The 21,490-nt window shown below is 42.1% G+C and overlaps 7 protein-coding genes and 1 long non-coding RNA gene across 12 annotated transcripts in view; 3 read left to right on the forward strand and 5 right to left on the reverse strand.

The window, feature by feature from the left end:
- On the reverse strand, window positions 1–7,881 carry LOC130690986 (protein Aster-B-like). 5 transcript variants are annotated; one of them, XM_059496977.1, is made up of 12 exons: window positions 6,857–7,138; window positions 6,674–6,792; window positions 6,479–6,570; window positions 5,752–6,419; window positions 5,464–5,694; window positions 5,165–5,341; window positions 4,294–4,605; window positions 1,858–2,227; window positions 1,674–1,798; window positions 1,411–1,603; window positions 772–1,354; window positions 1–705 (listed from the first exon to the last, which is right to left on the reverse strand). In XM_059496977.1, exons 2-12 carry the CDS (start codon window positions 6,745–6,747, stop codon window positions 426–428), a joined length of 3,105 nt encoding a protein of 1,034 aa, XP_059352960.1. In that variant the 5' UTR covers window positions 6,748–6,792; window positions 6,857–7,138; the 3' UTR covers window positions 1–425. The 5 variants fall into 5 exon arrangements, with proteins under 5 accessions (XP_059352960.1, XP_059352957.1, XP_057369856.1 ...); XM_059496974.1 differs by lacking the exons at window positions 6,674–6,792; window positions 6,857–7,138 and adding an exon at window positions 7,327–7,880 and having other exon boundaries at window positions 5,464–5,691; XM_057513873.2 differs by lacking the exons at window positions 6,674–6,792; window positions 6,857–7,138 and adding an exon at window positions 7,327–7,880.
- On the reverse strand, window positions 2,243–3,042 carry LOC130690998 (uncharacterized). The gene is made up of 2 exons (XM_057513894.2): window positions 2,764–3,042; window positions 2,243–2,701 (listed from the first exon to the last, which is right to left on the reverse strand). Exons 1-2 carry the CDS (start codon window positions 2,977–2,979, stop codon window positions 2,609–2,611), a joined length of 309 nt encoding a protein of 102 aa, XP_057369877.1. The 5' UTR covers window positions 2,980–3,042; the 3' UTR covers window positions 2,243–2,608.
- Window positions 3,974–4,722, forward strand: LOC132088325 (uncharacterized). Its single transcript, XR_009421817.1, has 2 exons — window positions 3,974–4,145; window positions 4,221–4,722. It is a non-coding gene; the product is annotated as an uncharacterized LOC132088325 (long non-coding RNA).
- The window catches only part of LOC130690997 (troponin C-like), a 24,233-nt gene continuing 7,533 nt past the window's right edge, over window positions 4,791–21,490 (forward strand). Inside the window, exon 1 of the mRNA XM_057513893.1 lies at window positions 4,791–4,797. The gene's annotated coding sequence lies outside the window, so the exon portion shown is untranslated. The remainder of the gene's footprint in view (window positions 4,798–21,490) is intronic.
- Window positions 9,302–12,872, reverse strand: LOC130690988 (GATOR complex protein WDR24-like). Its single transcript, XM_057513879.2, has 11 exons — window positions 12,659–12,872; window positions 12,466–12,582; window positions 12,289–12,404; window positions 12,098–12,204; window positions 11,809–12,025; window positions 11,493–11,741; window positions 11,281–11,426; window positions 10,676–11,222; window positions 10,096–10,617; window positions 9,816–10,035; window positions 9,302–9,742 (listed from the first exon to the last, which is right to left on the reverse strand). The coding sequence occupies exons 1-11, from the start codon at window positions 12,750–12,752 to the stop codon at window positions 9,645–9,647; spliced, it is 2,433 nt and encodes an 810-aa protein (XP_057369862.1). The 5' UTR covers window positions 12,753–12,872; the 3' UTR covers window positions 9,302–9,644.
- Window positions 13,025–16,576, reverse strand: LOC130690987 (tyrosine-protein phosphatase non-receptor type 4-like). The gene is made up of 10 exons (XM_057513878.2): window positions 16,353–16,576; window positions 16,127–16,274; window positions 15,881–16,060; window positions 15,694–15,814; window positions 15,545–15,632; window positions 15,317–15,475; window positions 14,236–15,256; window positions 13,940–14,177; window positions 13,473–13,884; window positions 13,025–13,414 (listed from the first exon to the last, which is right to left on the reverse strand). Exons 1-10 carry the CDS (start codon window positions 16,464–16,466, stop codon window positions 13,364–13,366), a joined length of 2,532 nt encoding a protein of 843 aa, XP_057369861.1. The 5' UTR covers window positions 16,467–16,576; the 3' UTR covers window positions 13,025–13,363.
- On the forward strand, window positions 17,470–20,072 carry LOC130690990 (probable protein disulfide-isomerase A4). Its single transcript, XM_057513881.1, is given in 8 exon segments — window positions 17,470–17,630; window positions 17,924–18,059; window positions 18,119–18,249; window positions 18,310–18,381; window positions 18,445–18,602; window positions 18,659–19,007; window positions 19,065–19,291; window positions 19,293–20,072. Coding segments are annotated over 8 exon segments (1,938 nt in total). The 5' UTR covers window positions 17,470–17,530; the 3' UTR covers window positions 20,058–20,072.
- The window catches only part of LOC130690993 (uncharacterized), a 4,583-nt gene continuing 631 nt past the window's right edge, over window positions 17,539–21,490 (reverse strand). Inside the window, exons 3-5 of the mRNA XM_057513887.2 lie at window positions 20,430–21,471; window positions 19,087–20,323; window positions 17,539–18,992 (exon numbers count right to left, since the gene is read on the reverse strand). Of these exons, the coding sequence (XP_057369870.1) occupies window positions 20,809–21,471 (663 nt within the window). The 3' untranslated portion in view covers window positions 17,539–18,992; window positions 19,087–20,323; window positions 20,430–20,808. The remainder of the gene's footprint in view (window positions 18,993–19,086; window positions 20,324–20,429; window positions 21,472–21,490) is intronic.

The raw sequence follows: 21,490 nt of genomic DNA on the forward strand, positions 1-21,490 counted from the left end.
TGTTTTTTTTCTTCATTTTGACTGGGATCTATGTACGATGATTCAATACGAATTAACATACACGAGACGGATAGACAACTAGAATTCTTCAACCTATTTCAAGATCTAAACACGATGATATGACAAATAATAAGATTTTTTTCTAAAGGGGTGTGATGGTGGGGATTATCGCAGTTAAAGAGTACCACATTATTTTGGAATCATTTCAAATACTTTAGAGTGGAGCTGCTAAACTACCTCGGTTCCCCTTTCTTTGAATATAATATATAGATTTTCTTTTAGCTAGGTAATAATAATAATGAAAGAAAATCAAACTTAACAGGGGGGATCCTGCCCGTTGCGTGTGTACCTGTACGTGTGGTGATTTAAAAGGTGGTCATAATGGAATTGGACAAAGTGATGAATCTTCCCCCCCCCCCTAAACGCTAACTGGGCAAATCTGCGTGATCATCAGCTGATCGAGGCGGATGGTATTGAACAGGAAGTGAAGAAGAGGCAGGTGATTGAATTTTCTCTAAAATGGCCCGAATCAAATCTGAATCGGGTTCGATTTCTTTTTCCAAGTTCGTCAGCGATTCTTGCGTTTGTTTCAAGTAGCCACTCATGGCCGATAGAGTCGATCGCCATTTGGACTCGGTGGATCGATAGAGCGTCTCTTGTTGGCGCAAAATCCTCATCCACTCTTCCGGTGACTTTGGTTGGGCTCTGCACATCAAATCCATTTTTTTTTAGAAAATTTAGATGGAAAGAAAAATTGCAAATGAAACTGACGTTAATACACGGAGATCGGCCATGTTGGCGGCTGAAAGGCAAGATGGCGGATGACGAGCTAATTCTTCGGCCAGCTGTTCCAGAGCCCAAATTTTGGAGAACAGGAAGCCGTTGGTGCATAGCAAAAGGATCAAAGAAACCAACACCACGTAAAACACCGCACTGCAACCGCCAGATGGCGACGTTGATGAAGACGGTGGGTTCGGTGAGGACGATGATGAGGAAATCGCCGTCTTGTTTAGACGTCCAGCACCGACACTAGCGCCACTTCCAGCCCCCGATTGTTTGACGCTGCCTGAAGATCGAGGGGATTCTATCAATCCTCGTTTTTCCAGGCCGTTGTCCATCATCCCGTCCTTGCGTCTCCTGTTGGCTCTCGAGTGGAGTCGTTTCTTCACCGATGCGTTTCCGCCCATCGGTCCGACGACTCCCGCAGATCCCGTGCCAGAAGACGAAGGCAATTCGGCCCGCCTTTCGATTCTGACATCTTCAGCATCTCTCGACGATTGCATCGACAACAAATTCCGTTTCATTTGACTAAAATTCTCTTCTAAAGCGGCCCAGGCGTTCTTTTCGATGAAAGCTAAAACAAATTTCAATTAGTTAAAGAATTTGAAAAATGAATTGGGCGTTATTTACTTTTGACGATGCCCCAGACGGATTTTTTGTATTTGATTTGCGAGTAGATGACGAGACGGGACTTTCGATATCCGGAACGCATCAGACACCAATGGCAACAAACGGCAAACGTTTCAGCATACGGAATTCCGCTATTTGAAGCTTCCACGTCAATCGCATAGAAATCACCGGCTCGGCTTACATCCAACAAAGTCTAAAAATATAAACAAAAATTTTTAATTAAAAAGATCGATTTTGTGTTATTCTAATTTTTTATCGCTCACCTGACTTTCAACTGCGCGCGTACTTTTAACGCCAATGTTGTTGTTTAATGGAATTGTAAATGCAACAGTGCGGAATTTTTCCGCTGGATTTGTTTCAGCTTCTTGCCACGGGCTCACCTGCAAATCTATTTAAAACTCCATTTAATTCAATTATTTTAAAACAAATAAAATCATATGCAAAAACCTGTGCATTTGCGTGTTGTCGTGATGAAATCAATGTAAAATGTGGAATTGGTAAAGAGGAGAGTGAACAACTCGTCGACACTCATTGGCATGACCATGTTAACCATTTCACGGCCTTCATGGAGGACGGGACATTGAACGGCCTCGTCATTCATGTAGCGATCATCTTCCGATTCGGACGTCTCGCTGTAACGCGGAGGCACGTCGGCGTCGCCTGCATTTCCGCCACCTCCAGCAGACGGTATGTCCTTCATGATGATGACACTTGGCCCACCTCCAACAGCTGATACGCTGCTACCACCGTCACCTCCCGCACTGCTACTGATGCCCAGTGATTCTCTCCAATCTGACCCCGTCGTGTCACTTGGCAGCTAATTATTCAGAAAAATAAACATAGACCGTCATTCAGACAATTATTTCGTTTTTTAAGGAAATTTAATTTTCAGCTGTTTAAAAAGAAGTTGGGACAACTTCCAATAAAACTCGTGGAGGGAACTAAGAAAACGGGAAATGCGAGAAAATGACGTCATCTCCCGGTGCTTCTATTCTAATCTTGTCCCGACACTGAACATTTCTAGCGTTTGGCATGACTTGCATCCAACTTATAAAAAAGAAACCACTTGGAGCTCGTTGGCTTGATTGGATCTAAAATGGGTTCGATAGGCCGAGCTACAGAGTCAGAAATAAATAGCAGAGGGGAAACGGTGTAATAGATAAGCGACATTTTGACTAGAAAGAATTGAATGAAAGCTTCATGAAGAAGAATGAATGGCATCGTAGAAGAGCGCTTCGCCATCCATTGAAATGAGATAGAACAATTCGTCCAGAGCAGTTGCCGCCACCGTCTAATAGCCATCACATAAAAAAATAAACAACAACAACAAAATTCCTTTGAAACGCGGGATACCTGAATTTGCGGAGGTGGTTCTACTACTGTCACATGTGAAACAGGATCATCAACGGCAATGACGACAGCAGCCGTGCATAAATGATCATGTTCTTCTGCTGTACTTTCGCTTGCGTTACTACTATTGCTATCCACGCGTTCTTCTTCTACTTCCGTGTATACACCCACTGATAACGGCAACACAAGTTGATGCGACAACACCTCGTCGCCCGTCATCTTTCACGTTTTATTGTGATGATCTATGCGTTACTGCTCGTTCGCGGCACTGGACTCGATACTCGGCGTGTCTCGCTACTATATACTACGCCAACATCGTAAAAGAACAGACACAGAAGTAAAAAAAAATAAAAGGAGGATGTGGCTTACTCAGGTCCGTCCTTGAGAACCCGATTCGGATTGTTCTTCTTCTCCCTACTCTATTCACGCTCCTCCTTACCGAGTCCTTATTCCCGCCATTCCCTTTTCATCGTCAATTTGCATAGTTTAGAAGCATGTCGAGAGTCACGGCAGTGAAGGACAATTTTTCAATAACACCCCAACGTAGAGAGAGGCCATCAACAATTCCAATGCGTGATGATCGACTGATTCATTATTTAAATCAACAATCTCGTAGGACGGGCGCAAGCGTTTTGAATGTTGAATTTGTTGATTCTCTTCCCCCGCCCCCTACACCCACCACAATCGGATACACGCAATGTCCACTCGGTGCACGCGTACTCGAACAGCTGATCGAAATCGCCGCAGGAAACACGTGACGTCACTTAAAAAACATTTCGAAAACAAAAAACAGCGTTTTCTCAAGCTTCCAATTTGAGATGACCGACCAACCTATTAAGCGTGGGTAGAAATTTCAGGGCCGTTTCTTGCGTCGAAATATCTTAATCGCCATCTTTTTTCAAACGAAACCGAGAACGAGTTGGGTCGATTATCGGCAATACCCTTTAATATGATTTAAGAGGGCGTTTTCAATTGAGAGCAGAGCCTTCCTAAATTGAGGAAAACGTCGAGGGCCATCTTCTTTCGTCATAGTCGTTCAAACATTCCACAGATCCTAATTTTCTATGTCTCTTACTTGCCGAAGTCGTCGCTTCAGAAAGGGATGGTCTTCCAAAAACAGGAAAAAAATAAAAGCCAACCCATCCGTGCCCTACCGGGAAACAGTAACAACCACCAGCATTAGCAATTTCAAGCTCAAACGGTTTCAGTTGGTTTGCTCGTGTGCACGCGTGCCGGACGGTGCTGTTTCTTTTTTTTTGTTTTGCTAGCCAAACTTTTCTTCTTTCGTTTTTCGGCAAAGGTGTTGATTCCAGCCAACGCCATCTAACGGTCAGAAATGGCTTGTCATCTGTTGCTGGGGTTCGGCGACACACAGAAAGCGAGAAGTACCAACGCCATCTAACGATTTAGAAAGTGCAATGCTTCAAAGGCCATCTGTTGCTGGGACTTGAAAGCGAGAGTAACAGGCAGGCCAAACCAGATGGACGGACAGACGGACAAACATGCATCGAGAGAGTGAGAATCAGGACCCACCTGAAGACGTCGGCTGTAGTGATGATGACGATTGCGGATGACGTTATGACTGATGGGATGGACGACGTTGCCACTGTCGTCGTCGTTGGACGTTTGGGCCGAATGCAATGACGGACTCGGTGAGCTCAGTTGCTGCAAAGAAATGGACGGTTGGACTTGATTGACTTCAGAGAGAGGAGACGCCTCGCCGGCAGAAGCGCTGACGCCGCAGACGATGGATGTAGATGTTCCAGCCTCGTCGTTGCTGCTGAAACCCAGTTCCGTTCCGTACACAGAGTGGACAAATTTCCACAATTCCTGATTGCCCAGTGGCTGCAAATGTTTTTGGGTTTTCAGGTTTGTTTCGTATTTTCCGAAAGAGGAGAAACAGAGCCAACGACGATGACGACCACGAACGAACGATGGCGTGTGAAAAAAACATAAAATAAACCAACGAACCGAGACGGAAGCGTCGTAACCAATCAGAGATAAACGAGAGTGAGAGAAAGAAAATCATCAACGATTGTGGAGGGGGGAAAGAAGGAAGTAAAATAGAAAGCAGAATTTAAAAAACACTCGACTTTCGACTCGAACCCCTACGTAACTATGTGTTATCTTATCCTTTCTTCATTTTTTTTTTTCCCATCGTCATTGGATTTTTAACGAGGCAATTTTATCTGCGTTTCCAGAGCCCTCCGCTGTTAGCTGCACTGGCCTCAAAAACTAGCCAATAGATGGTAGTAACTGTATCGGTTGGCGAACGCTTTGTGACTTTCTTTTTTTGTTGGTGCTGATGCACCATCAATTGAGGCAAAGGGAAGCATCAAAGAGTTACAGGGATCTAGTGGTCGTAGCCTATGTATAATGCAAGTAAAAAGAAATCAATACAAACCTGATCAAGAAGAGCTTGCTGCCAAGTTCTGAAGAGGACGACGTACGTCTTGTCGCGGGCACCGAAGGAACAGAAGAAATGCTTGTCCGTCTCCGTACAAATTTGGATGGCGTTGGGGATCACCAGGGCCGTCTTCTCCTTTGTCAGCGAAGACACTTCCTTCCAACGAAGTTGAACCTAGGTTGTTTAAAACCAAACAAAGAGGAGAAAAAATGAATCAGATTAATGGGAATCAATAAATCACGATTGATTTTTCTTTCTTTTATTATTCATGTTGGAAAATCTAAAAAATATTTTACCAGCGTCTCCCAGCGAAAAATATTGGCGTAGAAACAGAGATAATTTTGTGTGACGTAAATGCGACCCTGCAATAAAATGTCGCGTTGCAGTGCGCACGAATAATCGACAATCAATCGCTCGTCCACGGGCAAATCTTTGAAAATTCGTTTGAAATCCTCGCAACGTGAACGGTACGTTGGATTTAACATTTGGTACCAGGCAGACTTTTTCCTTCCACCACTACGGCCCTGCTAAACAAAACAAATCAATTAGAAATGAAAAGAAGAAAGATCAAAAATGGGTTATACCTTGCTGCCATTGGTACTTTCCGGACCACTTGGCGTATTTCTTGGTAAATGTTCAAAGGATCGCATCGATCCAGCACTTCCCGATTCACCGCCTTCTACGGATATTTGATCTAGTGAAACATCAACTGCTCCCGTTCCAATAGCGGATGCTTTTTCCAGACTAGCTTCTCTACTAGACGACTCATTGTGTCGCGTTGGCGACGGGCTGGATGGACTACGGGACCTGGACGGCCTCTGATGGCCACCAAGGATGGGCGACGGGGGTGAAACTAAAGGATTCAGTTCATGATCAGCTACGGAACCATTGCAGGAGCTGCTGTTCAAGGGGGACGAGGATGAAAAAACTGCAACCGCCGGCCCGGTTGTGGTCGCTTCCGTCGCTTCCGAAGACGAAGAATTGCTGTTGGATGAGGATGACGTCGATAGTGTTGTTGCCTCCACTGCGGACCCTGCCAAATTGGGCGACGAGGCGAGCAGGGTGGATGTGGCGATGCCAGAGGTGGATGTTGCGGTCGTCGATAATTGACCCGACGACGTCGTCGTGGCCGTAAAGAGGCAAGGGTACGAGAGTGCGGGAGCCAAGCGTTCCGGTGACACGAGATGAGAAGATCCTCCTCCATGGTCCAATCCGGCCGCCATGTTTCCATTCGGAATTTCAGCCGAATTTCCTTTTCCAATTGAATATTTCAGAACTTAATAGTTCTTATTAAATAATAACTACAAATACCTTCGGATAAACAGATGGTTGGTGGCAGTGTTTCACTCCGGCGGATACGATTCCGGATTGACGTCGTCGATTGTTCTTCGCTGCTTTCTAGACTGTCAAAAACATTTTCAAAAAGAAACGTCAAATATGCGAATGAAATGGAGAGACGACATCATCAGTCAGATCCACAACTTGTTCTGATACTTTTTATCATACTTCCTAAACTTTTTCTTAGTCGTTTCCTGGTTACAAATCGATATAGACGTCCTACACATGCCATACGAGCGCATAGCTGTCAATGCATGACTTGTATGTCTTCCTTCGCCTTTTCCCCTCTTAAGACACAAAGGTAAAATGCCATCCGTCAATTGTTACTAAAGTAACTTTTGAAACCGTTACCTTGAAATCAAAAGTTGTTTTTATCGCACAACACTTAACATATCGGCTCTGATTTCATTGGCTGCTGCCTAAAAGTCCGCAATCAATCCAAAAGCTGCGGCTTTTCGATTCCCCCCTCCCCCTTTCCACCAGCAGCAGCAACTCAACAACACCGGACCAACTTAACTGACACGTACGAATCAATGCCCATGAGCTGAGCCGCGCAGTGAGCTAGCTAAGGCTACACAAGACGCACAGATCAATAAACAGTCGTGAACAGCATTACCACCGATTGGCAAACGTACAGCGGAACTAGAAAGCGCAAGCGCCATGGTTTACGATAGTGTACGCTCAACTATTGACCAGCAGATGGCAGTGACTAGTGATCCAAAACATTGGTCTCTTTACTTTTCCTTTTCAGTGTGTTTGTATGTTTACTCTTTGTCTTTCACATCCTGCCACACGAAAGGGGGAAATGCTGTGTCAATTACCTTAGAGGTTCGGGGGAGATGCTGTCAAAGCTGGAATCTGCTGTTGAAGAACGGCCTAGGGACTTGCTCGAGCTCTGACGAGAAATCAGCACAGAAGAGTGAGCATTGTTGATGCTGCTGTTGAAATCGTTAGGTTCTGATAGCTGCTTTATGAGTCTGACCGTCCCAGGTGGGGATTCATCATTTTCGATGATAAGGCTCTTTTCAAGAGACATGTTTTAGAGTACACAAAAAACTCAATATCACAAATAAATAAAAAAGAAAGTCGACGACGTAGTGATGTCCGGAAGTTACGTCCTGCCTGTCAAGCAGATCCAAGGTATTGAGACTTAGTAGTAATACAGCTGAGATTGAGCGGGGGTGAATTGGAATATCCTTTCCCTCACGACTCTCAACTAGAATAGGGGAATCACAATAACAATAGGAGATTACATAGGGTGAGATTCATGGAGATACTGAACTTTGGGGAACAACAAAATCACAAGTGGACGGCCCGCCGACACGTCAAACCGGCCATATTCCTTCTTTCACTTCTGCTGCTATGAAGGCAAAAAGCAAAACAGCCACTTAGTAATCGATACTTTTGGGCAACGAAGCTATCGATTGTGGGAAAATTAACGACTTGAAAATTGAAAAACTGAATATTTCGCTAAAAACTAATTGGCGTTACTAATGCAACAGGAATAAACAATCACTAACTTTCACACGACTTCAGTGTTCCAATGCAGTACTGTGAAAGTAAAACTTTGGTAAGAAAAACCAGCTCACTTGATTGCAGCCACGAGCTATTAAGAGTTCCTTGACGTCGCAAATCTCAAGGACAGAAATATTCACATGGGGGTTGACTGCAGGTGCAATTTTGGTGGTCAAACTAATTTGAGATATGATGAGATATCCTGATAAGAAACTGTTTTCTTCTACAGCTCATCATTTCAGATTTCCCCGGATTCAAACAACGCTTTCAGTTCGTCGTTTATATCAATAAATAGCAACGGCTCTGCAATTTACGATTTAGTTATCTATGTCGAACGTCCCGGAATGAACTGGTAAACTATGATTCACCTACGACTATCTTGTCCAGTCGGCAATTATAAACATTCGTCAACGAAACAATTAAATGCTATGATCATGTCTACGACCGGATGTAACTGTTCCTGAGTAGACGTGACAGACTGATGACAATTGAACCGACTAACATGCTGAAAATACTGGATGAAGCAATTCTTCAAATTTGACTATGTTGGCTCTTTTTCAGCCATTCTCTGCCATGTGTAAGAATAATTCATTCAGGGTACCGTGATAAACGGACGCATGTCATACACAGTTCTAAATAGTGATTAACGAATAAAGGAGAAAAAAACTTGTTTTACCAACGGAATTTATTTCATCTTAAGCTGCTTTTTATTTTACGAAAACCAGGACAATTTTGGAAAGAGAAGAGCCATCTTTTTCGAGATTTTCTTAGATTTCATTGTGTGGAATGGGTTCGGCCGAAAGTTTGAATTCTTGGTTCTTTTTTTGATTCGGATTTTCGGAATCACTTATCGATAAGCTGATATCTTGATTCGATCTCTCCTGAGCAGGATTTTGCTTCACATTCTGTGCAGGCAAGATTTGCGGGGCCAGGGTCAGTTGTTGGCATTGTTGTCTTTCGTTGTCATTTACTTGACCGATGATGATCATCCCAATGAAAGCTCCCAAAATAAGAACTGCTGCCGCTACGCAAATCGCCATATGTTTTGACATGATGAAATCCGACGCTTTGTTCCAGAAATTTTCCAGCTTGCTCGTGGGTGCTAGATCCATCGTAAGAAAGCTATCTAATGTTGCTGCGATGTAAGAGTCAGTGAACAAAGGAATGCTGTATCACGCTCAGCAGACGATTACAACGGATAAGCACTAGCTTGGCAAACGTTCAACAACGTTTTTCTCAATACAATTTCGAGAAAGGAACGACTTAAAATTTTGGCCTCTTGTTCACATACTAGCATGTATCCAATACGAAACAAGTAATTACAAGTAACGAATAACAAATGGATTTCTATCTTCATGTTTTGACCTTCATAGCCTATCAGAACAAAGTCATGTATAGCATCGTCTTACCTCGTATTTCATATTGTCAAAACTTGGTGGCGCCTATTTTTACTGTCGTCAATTGTGCAAGACTGGAACAGGGCTGGATCGAAAGACTTACCATCACTTCATTGTCCACAAAATAGGGCTATAATAACATTTCTTTTTAACAAGAGCAAGATTTGAATCGTCATCGAAGGTTAGATGTTCATGTTATTTACATGGAGCGTGTGATACTTCACATTTTAATCAAATTCACAAACATGACCACATCCAGTTGGACAATCCGTATTCCGGGCAAACCACTCGCGAATGTGAAGTAAGTGACCACCGTGCGAACAACCTATCCCAGGGCGATTCAACGTTTTCGTTGAAATTTGTTGTCTTTTGTAAAGTAATGCCTCATTTAATAATACCTCGACACCAGACGTAGAGGCCTCGAACAACTAAATGACAAAGCGAACACGTGTTGGTGATGGTTTTGCAGGAATCACAGAGCCAACCACGTCGCTGCAAGGCCCGACTGCACATATTGCAATGAGTTGGGTAGACATCGAACCGGAGTTGCACACTTTCACATTGCGACAATTTCACGACTAAAGCCGCCGTGTTCCATAAGCGACACCTACTAAGGCACTGGTATTGGAATAAAAGAAATGAATTCATTCACCAACATAAAATTTAGGTATAACTTACATCAATATAGGCGAGGATCCAATGCTCCACAGCCGATTCTTTTAACAAATGACGAATTCGATCTCCTAAAACTAAAATGAGCGTCACGGCAGTCTGGACATCACCTTCTTCGGCCATGTGGTAGACCATCTCGACGGCATTGGATACGCCACTCCAACATGTCGTACCGTGACTACTGGACGAGCCCGGCAGACATAAAAGGGCTGAGGTGGCATCCTCTACTTTAACCATTTGAGCTTCAATGCGAGTTCCGGCAAAGCAGTGACTGGCAATATGTTCTGGAGGAGGAGATCGATCTTTAATTTCATGACGAGGTTGAAAGGCTTCGCTGGGTAAAATCCAATCCATCTGACTAGATTGCTGTTGTTGCAGCTGTTGTTGGTCTGTCTCCCCGCTAATTTTGTTCCCTTGCACAGAATCAGACGTGCCACCAAAGTCGTTCAACACGTCCGCCTCGGCATCTCCGAAGAAAAAGTCACTTGTGTTAAAGTGGGATCCAGTAGCGATGTGCGACAACATTATCTATTCAATCGAAACAGGTTGTTCAATATTCTATCTGAAGAAATACGGACTTGTTCACCTGTGAATCAATATCTTCCACCTCAGATTCGGCTTCTTCGCTGACTCCTCCAGAAGTGTCAGACACGCCTTTTTCATTACTATTAGACGTCGGTGCACTATTGCTATTGTTGGATCCACTTCCATTGACTAACGGTTCGTTTTGTTGGGACTGAGTTGGAAAAGTCACATTTCCCGACTGATGTCTCGTGCCAGGGCGCGAAGACGTGTCTTTGCTGGAATCTCCTGGCTCTGACTCTTCCTTAACTGGCACTGGCCGACTGGATCCGACTGATGCTGAAGTTGAAGCAAATTCCAAACCAGAAAAGCCAAACAGAAGTTTAATCACACGCCAAATGGTGGCCACTTGAAGTCGGCCGGCATTTGCGGCCACTACTGCATTATGGTCGCAAATTTCACCAAGGGATTTCCCCGTCGTTGTCTGCAGCCAGTAATTGCGAGCGCAATCCCGAAAGACTTGCGCAGGGGTCGGTTTATCGTTCTCAAATACATATATGGAACACCGAACGGCTGGATAGTCTTCTGATTCCGATTTTGATTTCCTCGATCTACACACGCAAATCATGTAAAGTTTACTTCATCCAATAAAACATTTACTCAACTTACAGAGTTGGATGTTTATTCTTCTTGGAATTCCTATCTACGGAGGCTAAAGTCAGACTTCCCTTGGAATTATAAGTGACGCAGATGGGATTCGCTTTCTCCATTGGTCTTTCCGCATCTGCAATTACGTGTTGGATGAGATAGGAATCCTTGAGATAAAAAAAAAAAACAGGTTGAATTCAAATTTTTAAGAAATTTTGATTTAAAAAACCAACTTTGCTAGTGGATAACAGAACGTCCGGTGAGCCTCTCCAAGCAATTCCAGTCGTAATGTCTTTATGGTCGTTGAAGGAAGCGTGCGGGATATAAGGTCGTCGCACATCCCACACGTGAATCGCACTGTCAATCACGAGGGCGCAACTGGCGATGTGATGCATCCTTTGTGGGCGCCATTTAATACGACCCACAGATGCCATAGTCGTCACCGTGTACTCCAACACCGGTCGGTAACCCAAATCCCATACCTATTTGTGAATTATTCGTAGACAGGCATGAGAAGAAAATAGAAATGTTTTTGTTTTTTTAACAGACCTTGACGGCACGATCTCTGCCTGCTGTAGCTAGCCACGTTTTGTTTTCTGGATGCCAATCACAAGCAAAAACAGGACCACTATGAGCGGTAAACTGTTTTTCGCATCGATCTTGGCGACGTAGATCCCACAACTGGACTGTACCGTTCTCCGAAACAGCGGCGAAACTGAAGCACTGGTGTGGGTTGAATTGGACATCACGTACACTTTCAGCGTTACTAGACGTTTGGCAAGAGACGAAGAAAAGAGATTATTTAATGTAAAGTCAAGCTGTTGAGGAACCTATTAACCTGATAAATGTCATGGCAGCTACTTTCATTCGAATGTCAAAGTACTTCATTGTGCCATCCTGAGAGCCAGATAGCAACATGTTTTGTTCTGATCCATGAAATGTCACCTAATCTTTCCCACAAACCAATATTTAAAAACCACACACTATAGTTTTAAATCTGTCTAAGATGTTTGTAAATCTGTGAGGAACCTTATTAACAGTTCTTTTGTGATCATTATAAATTGTTTCCTGTTTCAGTTTGATAGATTTCTGAATATTCCATAGAACAACTGCTCCATTAGTGGCTGCCGTGGCTAACCATTGTTCTACAATACACAGAGTTGACAGAATTTCATATGAATCGTAAAATTAAGTAAGCTAACTTACCATCCACAGGGTTCCAGGAGGCATCATTACAAGAAAAATTTAAATTTGAATTCTTTCCTGTTCGGATGTTGTCTCTTTCTACAAAACCTGTATCTTTTATTTCACACACTTTGAATACTGTAAATAAGAAAACAGAGGTATACAAACGTAAGGTTAGAAAATGTTTAACGCCCTTAAAAACTGACAAGATTACCATTTCTGCCGGTAACTACCACTTTATTGCAGTCTCGGCTGAGGGCGAGGGTATTGATGGGTCCCTCTTGCATCAATGTCATGTGTTGCATCATTGTGTCAATGCAACCCAAGTGTTACTACACAAGTAAATTGCATTAAAAGCTCTTGAGATCGTATGAAATTTTGTTGTCGGAGGGAACTACGGTAGGACAAAGGGAATAGAGAAATTGACAACATCAAAACATCAACAATCATGACGTCGTCTGTCAATTAACAGCATTGCCGCTTCTATTCCACGTAACGGATCGCGTAATTCGAAGGAATAAATCATAAATTTATTTTTTGCTACTATCAGTGTGGCATAATTTTTGCTTTCATTTAAAAAAAAATGAATAAAGAAAAAGTTTTATTTTGTTCGAGAACACAAAACGGTGAAAGAACTAGCACAAATATAAAATGTGATGTGTCAATAATCCATTGGCAATGCGATGGAAGCAAATGAGTTAATTTCTTTTTGGTAGAGGTGATTAGTGAGTTAAATTAAAATTCATAAAAATGAGAATGTCTTTGGGATGAGTTGCCTCGTGCGTGCTGAGATTCAGCCAAATTCATCAACTCAGAGAGTTGATTTCGCACTGTTTGACTAGTGTCTCTGCATATATTTGCATTTAAAACCCACAAGTTCTGGGATTTTACGACTACGTAATTTTCGGTAGACGTGCTTTTAAACTTGGGAGCTCTCGATGATGCATTCGCAAACATACTGGAACTGAATCTAGTTAACAAAACAGATTATTTTTATAATTCAAAGTTTCAACGTAATGATTTCTTACTGATGTTTGCAGCATCATCGGTCTCTGATCGCGCATCAGTTTCACCAAATGAATTGGATTGACAGCGCAATCGGCTTGCATCAATCGCATGGCAGAATCCAAGAGGATAAAAGCTCCTGTACGGCCGATTCCGGCTGAACAATGAACCAAAACGACCGGTCCTTCTTCGCAATCACTGCCGCTGTATGTTTGGACATGACGGACGTAATCGAGAAATTGACAGGCCAGAACCGGAGCTCCGTGATCCGGCCATTCTAGATATTGCAAATGCGAGATGACTCGCATTTCTCCAGTCCGTTCGTCTGTGACGAGGAATTCTCGATGAACGAACGGGCCTAAATGGTCCAACTTGGCTTGGCAAATAATCACAAGTTGACCTGCTCGTACAATTTCGTCCATTTCTGGCCAATAACTAAATAAAACAAATTGATTTTAGAAGCTATGGAATGTGATGGGATGACAATTACCGATGACATTTAATGCGGCCACGCTCCGCTTCCTGTGTCACCATGGCTATGGTACGGATTCCTTCATGTTGCCACACAAGTGACCAAAAATCTTCAACAGTGTGCGGAAGAGGTCCTTGTGTTGCTACGTAACGGAGGGTTTTATTACCACCTGGCATCGGAATATTAATGTAACTAGCGTTGATGTAATTTTCATCTTGATTATGACAAGAGGAGAGCACAACTCGGTTACAATCATCTGTAGAAAAAAAGCACAAGTTAGCCAATAATTAAGGGGGAAAAAAATTAAAACTTACATGGAAAAATATCTCCATATCGATTCTTCTGTATATTCTCGTCGCGACGAGCTATACTGGACGACAGTTCGGGCCTGGAACGAGGTAACAGATCAAAATGTGATAGGATACGACCAGTACGAAGTCCATCTATTATGGCTGCCACGCTTTCTTTGGGAGACATTTCTGGTGGCTCCAAAACATATTGAACGGGAGGATCTTCCTCTTGTTCTGTCCAGCGATAGCCAGTACGTCGAAGGGATAACGTCAATGAGGACTGTCTTGCTGCTCTAAATAGCTCCATCAGTTCTGCTTGAGTCAGGCATTCAACAGGATGACCCTCGACGGCCACCAACTCGTCACCAACATGCATGGGTGGGTAGCTCATGTCTGCCGAGCTATTGGGCAAGAGGCGTGATAGGCGGGCACTGGCTCGTTCTTTTTCAAAACGCAAATTGAAACCAAAAACGCCAGAGGCATCTGCTTTCAATCGGACATCAAACTGATCAGTCGAATGACGTGAACAAGAGACTGATGGGGACGCATCCGATAGATAGAGCGGTAGACGGATGTCGGGTTGCGAATCTTCATCTGCATATTCGAAACTTTGCATGCCATTTGGAATGAAAGCTGCAGCAGAAATGGGCGATGGGCTGTCATTTTCCAAGGAAGGAATTGCTTCTTTAATGCCACTTTTGCAATCATCGTCATCTAAGCTTCCAGGTAAACTACTGGACCAAGCTGGACGTGGCGGTGTACCCTCAGTAGTTGATTGGATTTTATGAAGATGGTCATATCGACGGTAAGTAATAGAACGACGATCAACTGCCACCCTGGCTGAAGGCTCTCGTACATTGTAGCACGATTGTACGGTGAACAGTTTGCGAAAGACCGGCCAGACGCCTTTCGTGATTTGTTTTGGGTCCACTTGTCGACAACCCAAACGGAAAAAAGAATGCTGCTCGATGCAGTTCTTCCATAGCCGTTTAGCTGCTCGTTTGGTGGGTAACAAGAAACCCACAACTGTATCGTACTCTTCAAACTGCAAAACAGAATTCCTTCTTTCATTTTCTATTAGAAAAAAAATATTAAACTTAATTACTTTTTCATGCTGTAACTGAACGAAGAAGCGTTTTTTCTTGTAGAACAGCCGCAAAATTTTACACCACGCAAATGAATTGATTCGTACATTATTGCTAGATCGATATATCGACAAATTACGTCCCGATATACCCAACAAGATTGATTTTCCTTTAGCATCCTAAAGCACAACGAACCATGCAAGAAATAAGATGTTACAATGGATTTACCAAATTATTTTCCAACTTACTTTGACAGGGTGCAGATCAACCCCGTATAGTTCGACTCTTCTAACGTGATCCAAAAAGTTGGTTTGGGCTTTTTCAATAGACTGTTCTCTGAAACAGAATAAGAAAGTAATATCAACAATTAACTTGTTAAGACATCTACAGAAGGTACTTCAACAGTCCTCGAAGCTCCAAGATAACCGAGGTGTTCTCTTTTACAACAGTAGGAACACTCCCTATATTAGAAATGTTAGTCAAATCATCAGCTTCTGAGCTGATTGGGCCATAGGTAGCTGTAAATCAGAAAGCAAATATTTAACCAAACACTGAATATTATTCTTCATTTTTTCAATTTATACCTTGAAGATAGTAACTTGTTAAAAGGCAGCAAGTTTGAGGGCTGGTAGGCAAGGAACCATTAACCACTTTTTTCCAAGTCTGCAGGAAAAAGAGCCATCGGGTCTGCTCATCAAGTAACTGGCTGGGATTTTCAACATAATATTTGACTTCAAAGTTGAGATGAACTTGACCAGTAGAGCCTATCATAGAACACACATTTGTTTTGAACAGAAGCAAACGGTAAAGCAAATATCTATTTATCTCACATTTAAATTGATGAGATAGAGATTTCTCAAATTCTAACCAACAACAGCCTAAATGAACCCCAGGAAAGGAGAGTCCAAAATATTGGGGTTCTCGAAGGCTGAAACGCTGGATCACCTGATCCATTAAAGACTTTCCATCATCCTTTCCCTACAAGTCAAACAGAAACAAATTAACACAAATCTTGAAGTTCTGCATGAAAATTATGGAATGGGCGGAAAGACTTGCATTGCACCGAAAAAGGAGAGCTGTTTGATCAAGTAAATGTACGACGCAATGCAGATTTTTTTGCGATCGCCTTGTGCGTTTTTGGTTAGATTTATCTCTCCGATGCTGATTCATTTTGTTGCTTACTTCAACCCTACTGCACCTCAAACTTTCGTGACATCAGGATATCCATTGCACGTAAACAATGACTCCAGCTGTCCAGCGTCAATATCGATCCGTGACAGTCGTCTGCTCCAAAAAATTGGGTTCAAATCGATTCCACAACCTCGATATTTACCGATTTCGATGCAACTTTTACAGCTCGTCAAAACCAAAGTTTATTTGTCCAGGGCGCATAAATAATAGCCCAACAATCACCTACTTATAACCCTCAGTTCCATTAACTTGTGGTTTGTCAGCTATCATGGGAGGTGTTTGGCACACTGAAATGTTGTCTGCACACCTTCCCGGCAACGCCCGTCCTAATCTGTCTAATGTTTGGCGGCAATGACTTTGACGATCATGACATGTTTCAATGAATGCCATTCCTACTTAACGGGATATTGTTGAAATTCGAAAATTCAATCAAGCTGTATCACCAACAAATAAAATCAAACCCTACGTGATCCAGGTACACCTGTGTTCATCTCCGTCTGCTATTGCAATAATATTAACCGTGGACAAAATCCCTGATGTTTCTTTTAATTTGCTTGTTTCAATCCACTCAATTTTGAAACAATCAATCACATAAACTGACTTTCAAAAGGATCTTCGCTTTTCCGTTCATTTAACTTTTGCAGTCACTACGCCGTTACGTGAAACGAATACCATGTAGACAGGCTTGTTTCTAATATAGTTGATCAATGTTTCAACAATGAATTTAACTTTCACCCACGAAATTCGGGAAAAATTAACATGGTTATTTGAAAGAAGTCGAAGAACAAATCTTGTTGTCGAATTCTGATTGGGCCACATGTATACTAACGTGTCCCGCCTGCGGCACTGAGCTGTTACCTGTTGTTTTTCTACCATACCCTTCCGAGAAAGACGAAGAAAACTCGTCTGGTCTGTGATAGCCTTGGCAGTGAGGGCTCGTCGTTTGGCGGCGTCGAACCATCGAGTGTAAAACCATAATTTCATTAAAAGTTGTTCCCTTCGTTCACCTGTCACTCGAGGAGCAGACAAACTACAAAATCAAAATGTTAACTAGAAGAGATTGGCCGATCTTTATCCTGCTGTCTTCGCTGTTTTGCATATCTTTTGCTGCAGAACAAGCTGAATTCATACCAAACGACGGTGGTAAGTCTCAATATTTAAAAGTTGGCTTTTCAAGGTTGGGAATGTCATAAAAAAGATAAACGTGTTGACTAACCTAGAGAAAGTGCACAGTGCCCTTTCAGCTTTCCCCTCTTCGCACTGACGAGGACAAAAAAAAGCAGGAAAAGAAGTCAAGGTCCAATGGTCATGACTGTACATGCAGCATTTCACTGGGTTATTTAACTATTTTTTTCCTCATCCAAGCCCATTCCTGAAATGCAACACAAATCAAATTTGATGTCAATAACATACTAACGATATTATCGCGTTGACAGATATACAAGTGGTGGATGGAAGAGGTGGAAACTACAAATTCATTGAAGAAGATGAAGTGATAATCCTGACGAGGGAAAATTTCCACTATTTCATCATGTCAAGGCCCACGGTCCTCGTCGAATTCTATGCTCCATGGTAATTGGATTATGGCTGAACGATTACCTAAGTTTCACGTCTCCTTGTTACGGCAACAGGTGTGGACATTGCAAGGATTTGGTTCCAGAATATTCGAAAGCTGCGGAGACACTCAAGAAAGAAAATATTCCATTAGCCAAAGTTGATGCAACGAAAGAGGGTGAACTGGCAGTGGAATTTATGATCAGCGGTATACCATGTCAGGAATGATTGGATTTATCACATTCTTAACTTACTTTGTCCCTGTTAGGTTATCCAAGCTTAATCTTATTCCGTGATGGCAAGAAAATCGACCAATACCAAGGAGAACGCAATGCGTTCGGTACAACCACAAACTTTGATTCACTAATACCCAAGGATTAATCAAAGTAATTTTTTAAAACAGCAATTATTGACTACATGAGGGAGAAAACTGATCCCAACTGGAAACCTCCATTGCCTCCCGTTATTGAACTCACGTCAGAAAATTTCGAAAAAACCGTTACCGATTCCAAGCTGATTCTCGTCCAATTTTACGCTCCTTATTGCAGCCATTGCAAACAGGTACATAATCACTTTAAATTGAATAGTGGAAACGCAAATTCACCTTAAATTATCAGATGCAACCAGAATACGAAGCAGCTGCTAGATCCTTGTTGGAATACGGCATTCCTCTGGCTAAGGTAGATGGTACAAGCGAGAAGGCTTTGACCGATAGTTTCCAAATCACTGGCTACCCACAAATGCGTGTCTTCCGAAAAGGACGTGTGTTCGAGTACAAAGGACCGAGAGAACATCGAGGTATCGTTGATCACATGAAGGAACTTGCACGTCCAGCCTCCAAGCTCGTTAATTCATTGGGTGAACTTAAAAGTGAGATGGATCGCACTGAAGCCACTGTTGTAGGCTTCTTTTCTTCTAAATCGCCTCTTTATGAAGAGTACATGGCAGCATCTGAAGAATTAAGAGGTTAGTATGATTAATGTATGTTAATGCGAAATTCTAACAATAAATATTGGTTCACAGGTATTTTAACATGTCTACATACCTTCGAGAAAGATGTTGCATCCCATTACAAAGTTATTCCTGATTCGATCGTCGTCTATCAGCCAGAAATTTTTCATTCTGAATACGAGAAATCATCACATGAATTTCTTCAATTAAAAGCCAGGGGTAATGCCAAAGACATTGTGAATTTCGTCAAAGAGAAAAGCGTGCCATTAGTGGGTCAACGTACAAAACGCAATGAGGCGTTTCAAATATTCCACCAAACCATTGATTGTCGTCTATTACGATGTTAATTTCGACCATCAATATGTCAAGGATACGCAGTTCATTCGTAAAAAGGTCCTGGAAGTGGCAAAAATATTTCAAAATAGTAATGCAAAATTTGCCATCAGCAACGAAGATGAGTACCTTGATGAACTGCGAAGTCTCAACTTAGCTGACGTTAACGAAGATATTAAAGTGGCAGCATTCGATGGCCAGAAATTCAGGATGGAACCTATGGACGAATTTGATCCACAAGAAGTTAAAAAATTTATTGACTCATTATCAAGTGGCAAAGGCAAACCGTATTACAAATCCCAGCCAGTGCCAAAAGTCCAAGAGGGTCCCGTCCTGAACGTCGTTGCCAACTCATTCGCCGAAGAAGTTCTTCAGCCCAAAAAAGACGTTCTCATTGAATTTTATGCTCCTTGGTGCGGCCACTGCAAAGCCCTGGAACCTGAATACAAGAAATTGGCCAAAAAGATGAAGAAAGCCAATCCAAATTTAATTGTGGCAAAAATGGACGCGACGGCCAATGATCTCCATCCTATATTCGGCCAGATAAAAGGCTATCCTACCATCTTCTTCTTGCCAGTTGCTCATAAACAAGAGCCGGTTCCATATACAGGAGGGGATTTTACTTATAAATCGTTAAAAACGTTTGTCGATCAGCAGTCCAGCGTCATTCTAACTGACGAAGAAAGAATGGGTTTACCTTCGATAGAAAAACGCGAAGTTGATGAGCTATGAATCTAATTGATTATTGTTATCTCTTGCCTTGTATGTTTGTTGTTATTAATCTTAAGATGTAAACGAATGTGTGAACGACCAATCGAAAATTGTTACGAATAAAAATAATAACAAGACAGAATCTCTGCAAAGGCCAGTTTGAATAGTACTTACAGAATCGCATAATCCTGACTGCCAAGAGCTCCTGGCGTCGTACATACACCTTGAGTCGCTTGTTAATTTCAATTCCTTCTTCTTTTAAATGGATTCCAGATGATAATGATCCGCTGATGCGAAAAATATAAAACAAATAGAAAAAGACTTATATTTACCGCGTCAGTTCAATATTCAGAATGATTGTATCTTGCTTAACGATAAAAGATGACAACTTACATTAAAGATGACGAGATTCCATAACATTTAACTGCCCAATTGAAATAACTCATTAGATGGCCAATTTTCTCGTAGGATACTTCGATAAGGCCGGCTGGTTCTTCTTGCTTTTAGATAGCTTTCTAGCAAATGAACGGGAAAGCCTGCTATGATAACTTGATTTCCTCCAAAATGCGATTCATATAATCTTGTATGGTTTATATTCCATGTAACGGCTGAAATCTGTTAGCAATTTGGTCCATGAAATTGAACCGTATTGTCCTCCCACTTGGCAAATGATGGATCTTTTTTTTATATTGCAAATCTCATAAGAATTTTGCTTAGCCCTCCCTCACTCTTAATTCACGTACACAGAGGAATTTTTTTTAGTATCTCATGGTTAATGTTTACCATGATTCTGTTTCTCTTCAGGTTTCGACAATCCGATAGCAGGCGATTCGATTTTGTGCCGAAACAAGTGGTCCTGCAGGGTATTATAAAGCTGTAATTTGGCTGGCAAAAGATCGGCTTTCATACGATCAGATACTTCTTGTACTTCAGAATTCGACAAAGAAGTTCTTTCGATTCTCTGGAGTTCCTTATCTACCAAAGTTTTTGAATATAGCTGCTGCTGATCTTTTAGGCATGACGCCTTGCTCTTATTTACTTTAGCCTTAAGATCAGCCAGTTGACGCTGGAGATTATTTGCACGACTAATGGCATGGCCACTTGTCAAAGTCAGAGCTTGAATCAAGTTTGTTTGCTTTGAAGTCCGTCGTTTTTCAGCATGTAGATGTCGCCGCAGATCTGCAATGATTGCTTCTAGATTACTTTGCTTATTGCTGTAGACATTATGTAGGTCTGACAAGGTTCTAATAAACATTATTTGTTCTCTGGCAGATTTTTCTTTTTCGAGTTTGAGTTCTTCACTTAATTCTGCGAATGAGACTTCTAATTCCAGGAACTTGTTCTCAACAGCTTTTACTGTTTTTGATTTTTCAGTATTAATTGTGTCATGATCAGCTAGGATATTTCCTTCCATTTTTTCTGTCTTTTGCATCAGCTGTAAAATTAACAAGATA

The sequence above is a fragment of the Daphnia carinata genome, chromosome 1 (assembly GCF_022539665.2).
Source record: "Daphnia carinata strain CSIRO-1 chromosome 1, CSIRO_AGI_Dcar_HiC_V3, whole genome shotgun sequence".
NCBI lineage: Eukaryota > Metazoa > Arthropoda > Branchiopoda > Diplostraca > Daphniidae > Daphnia > Daphnia carinata.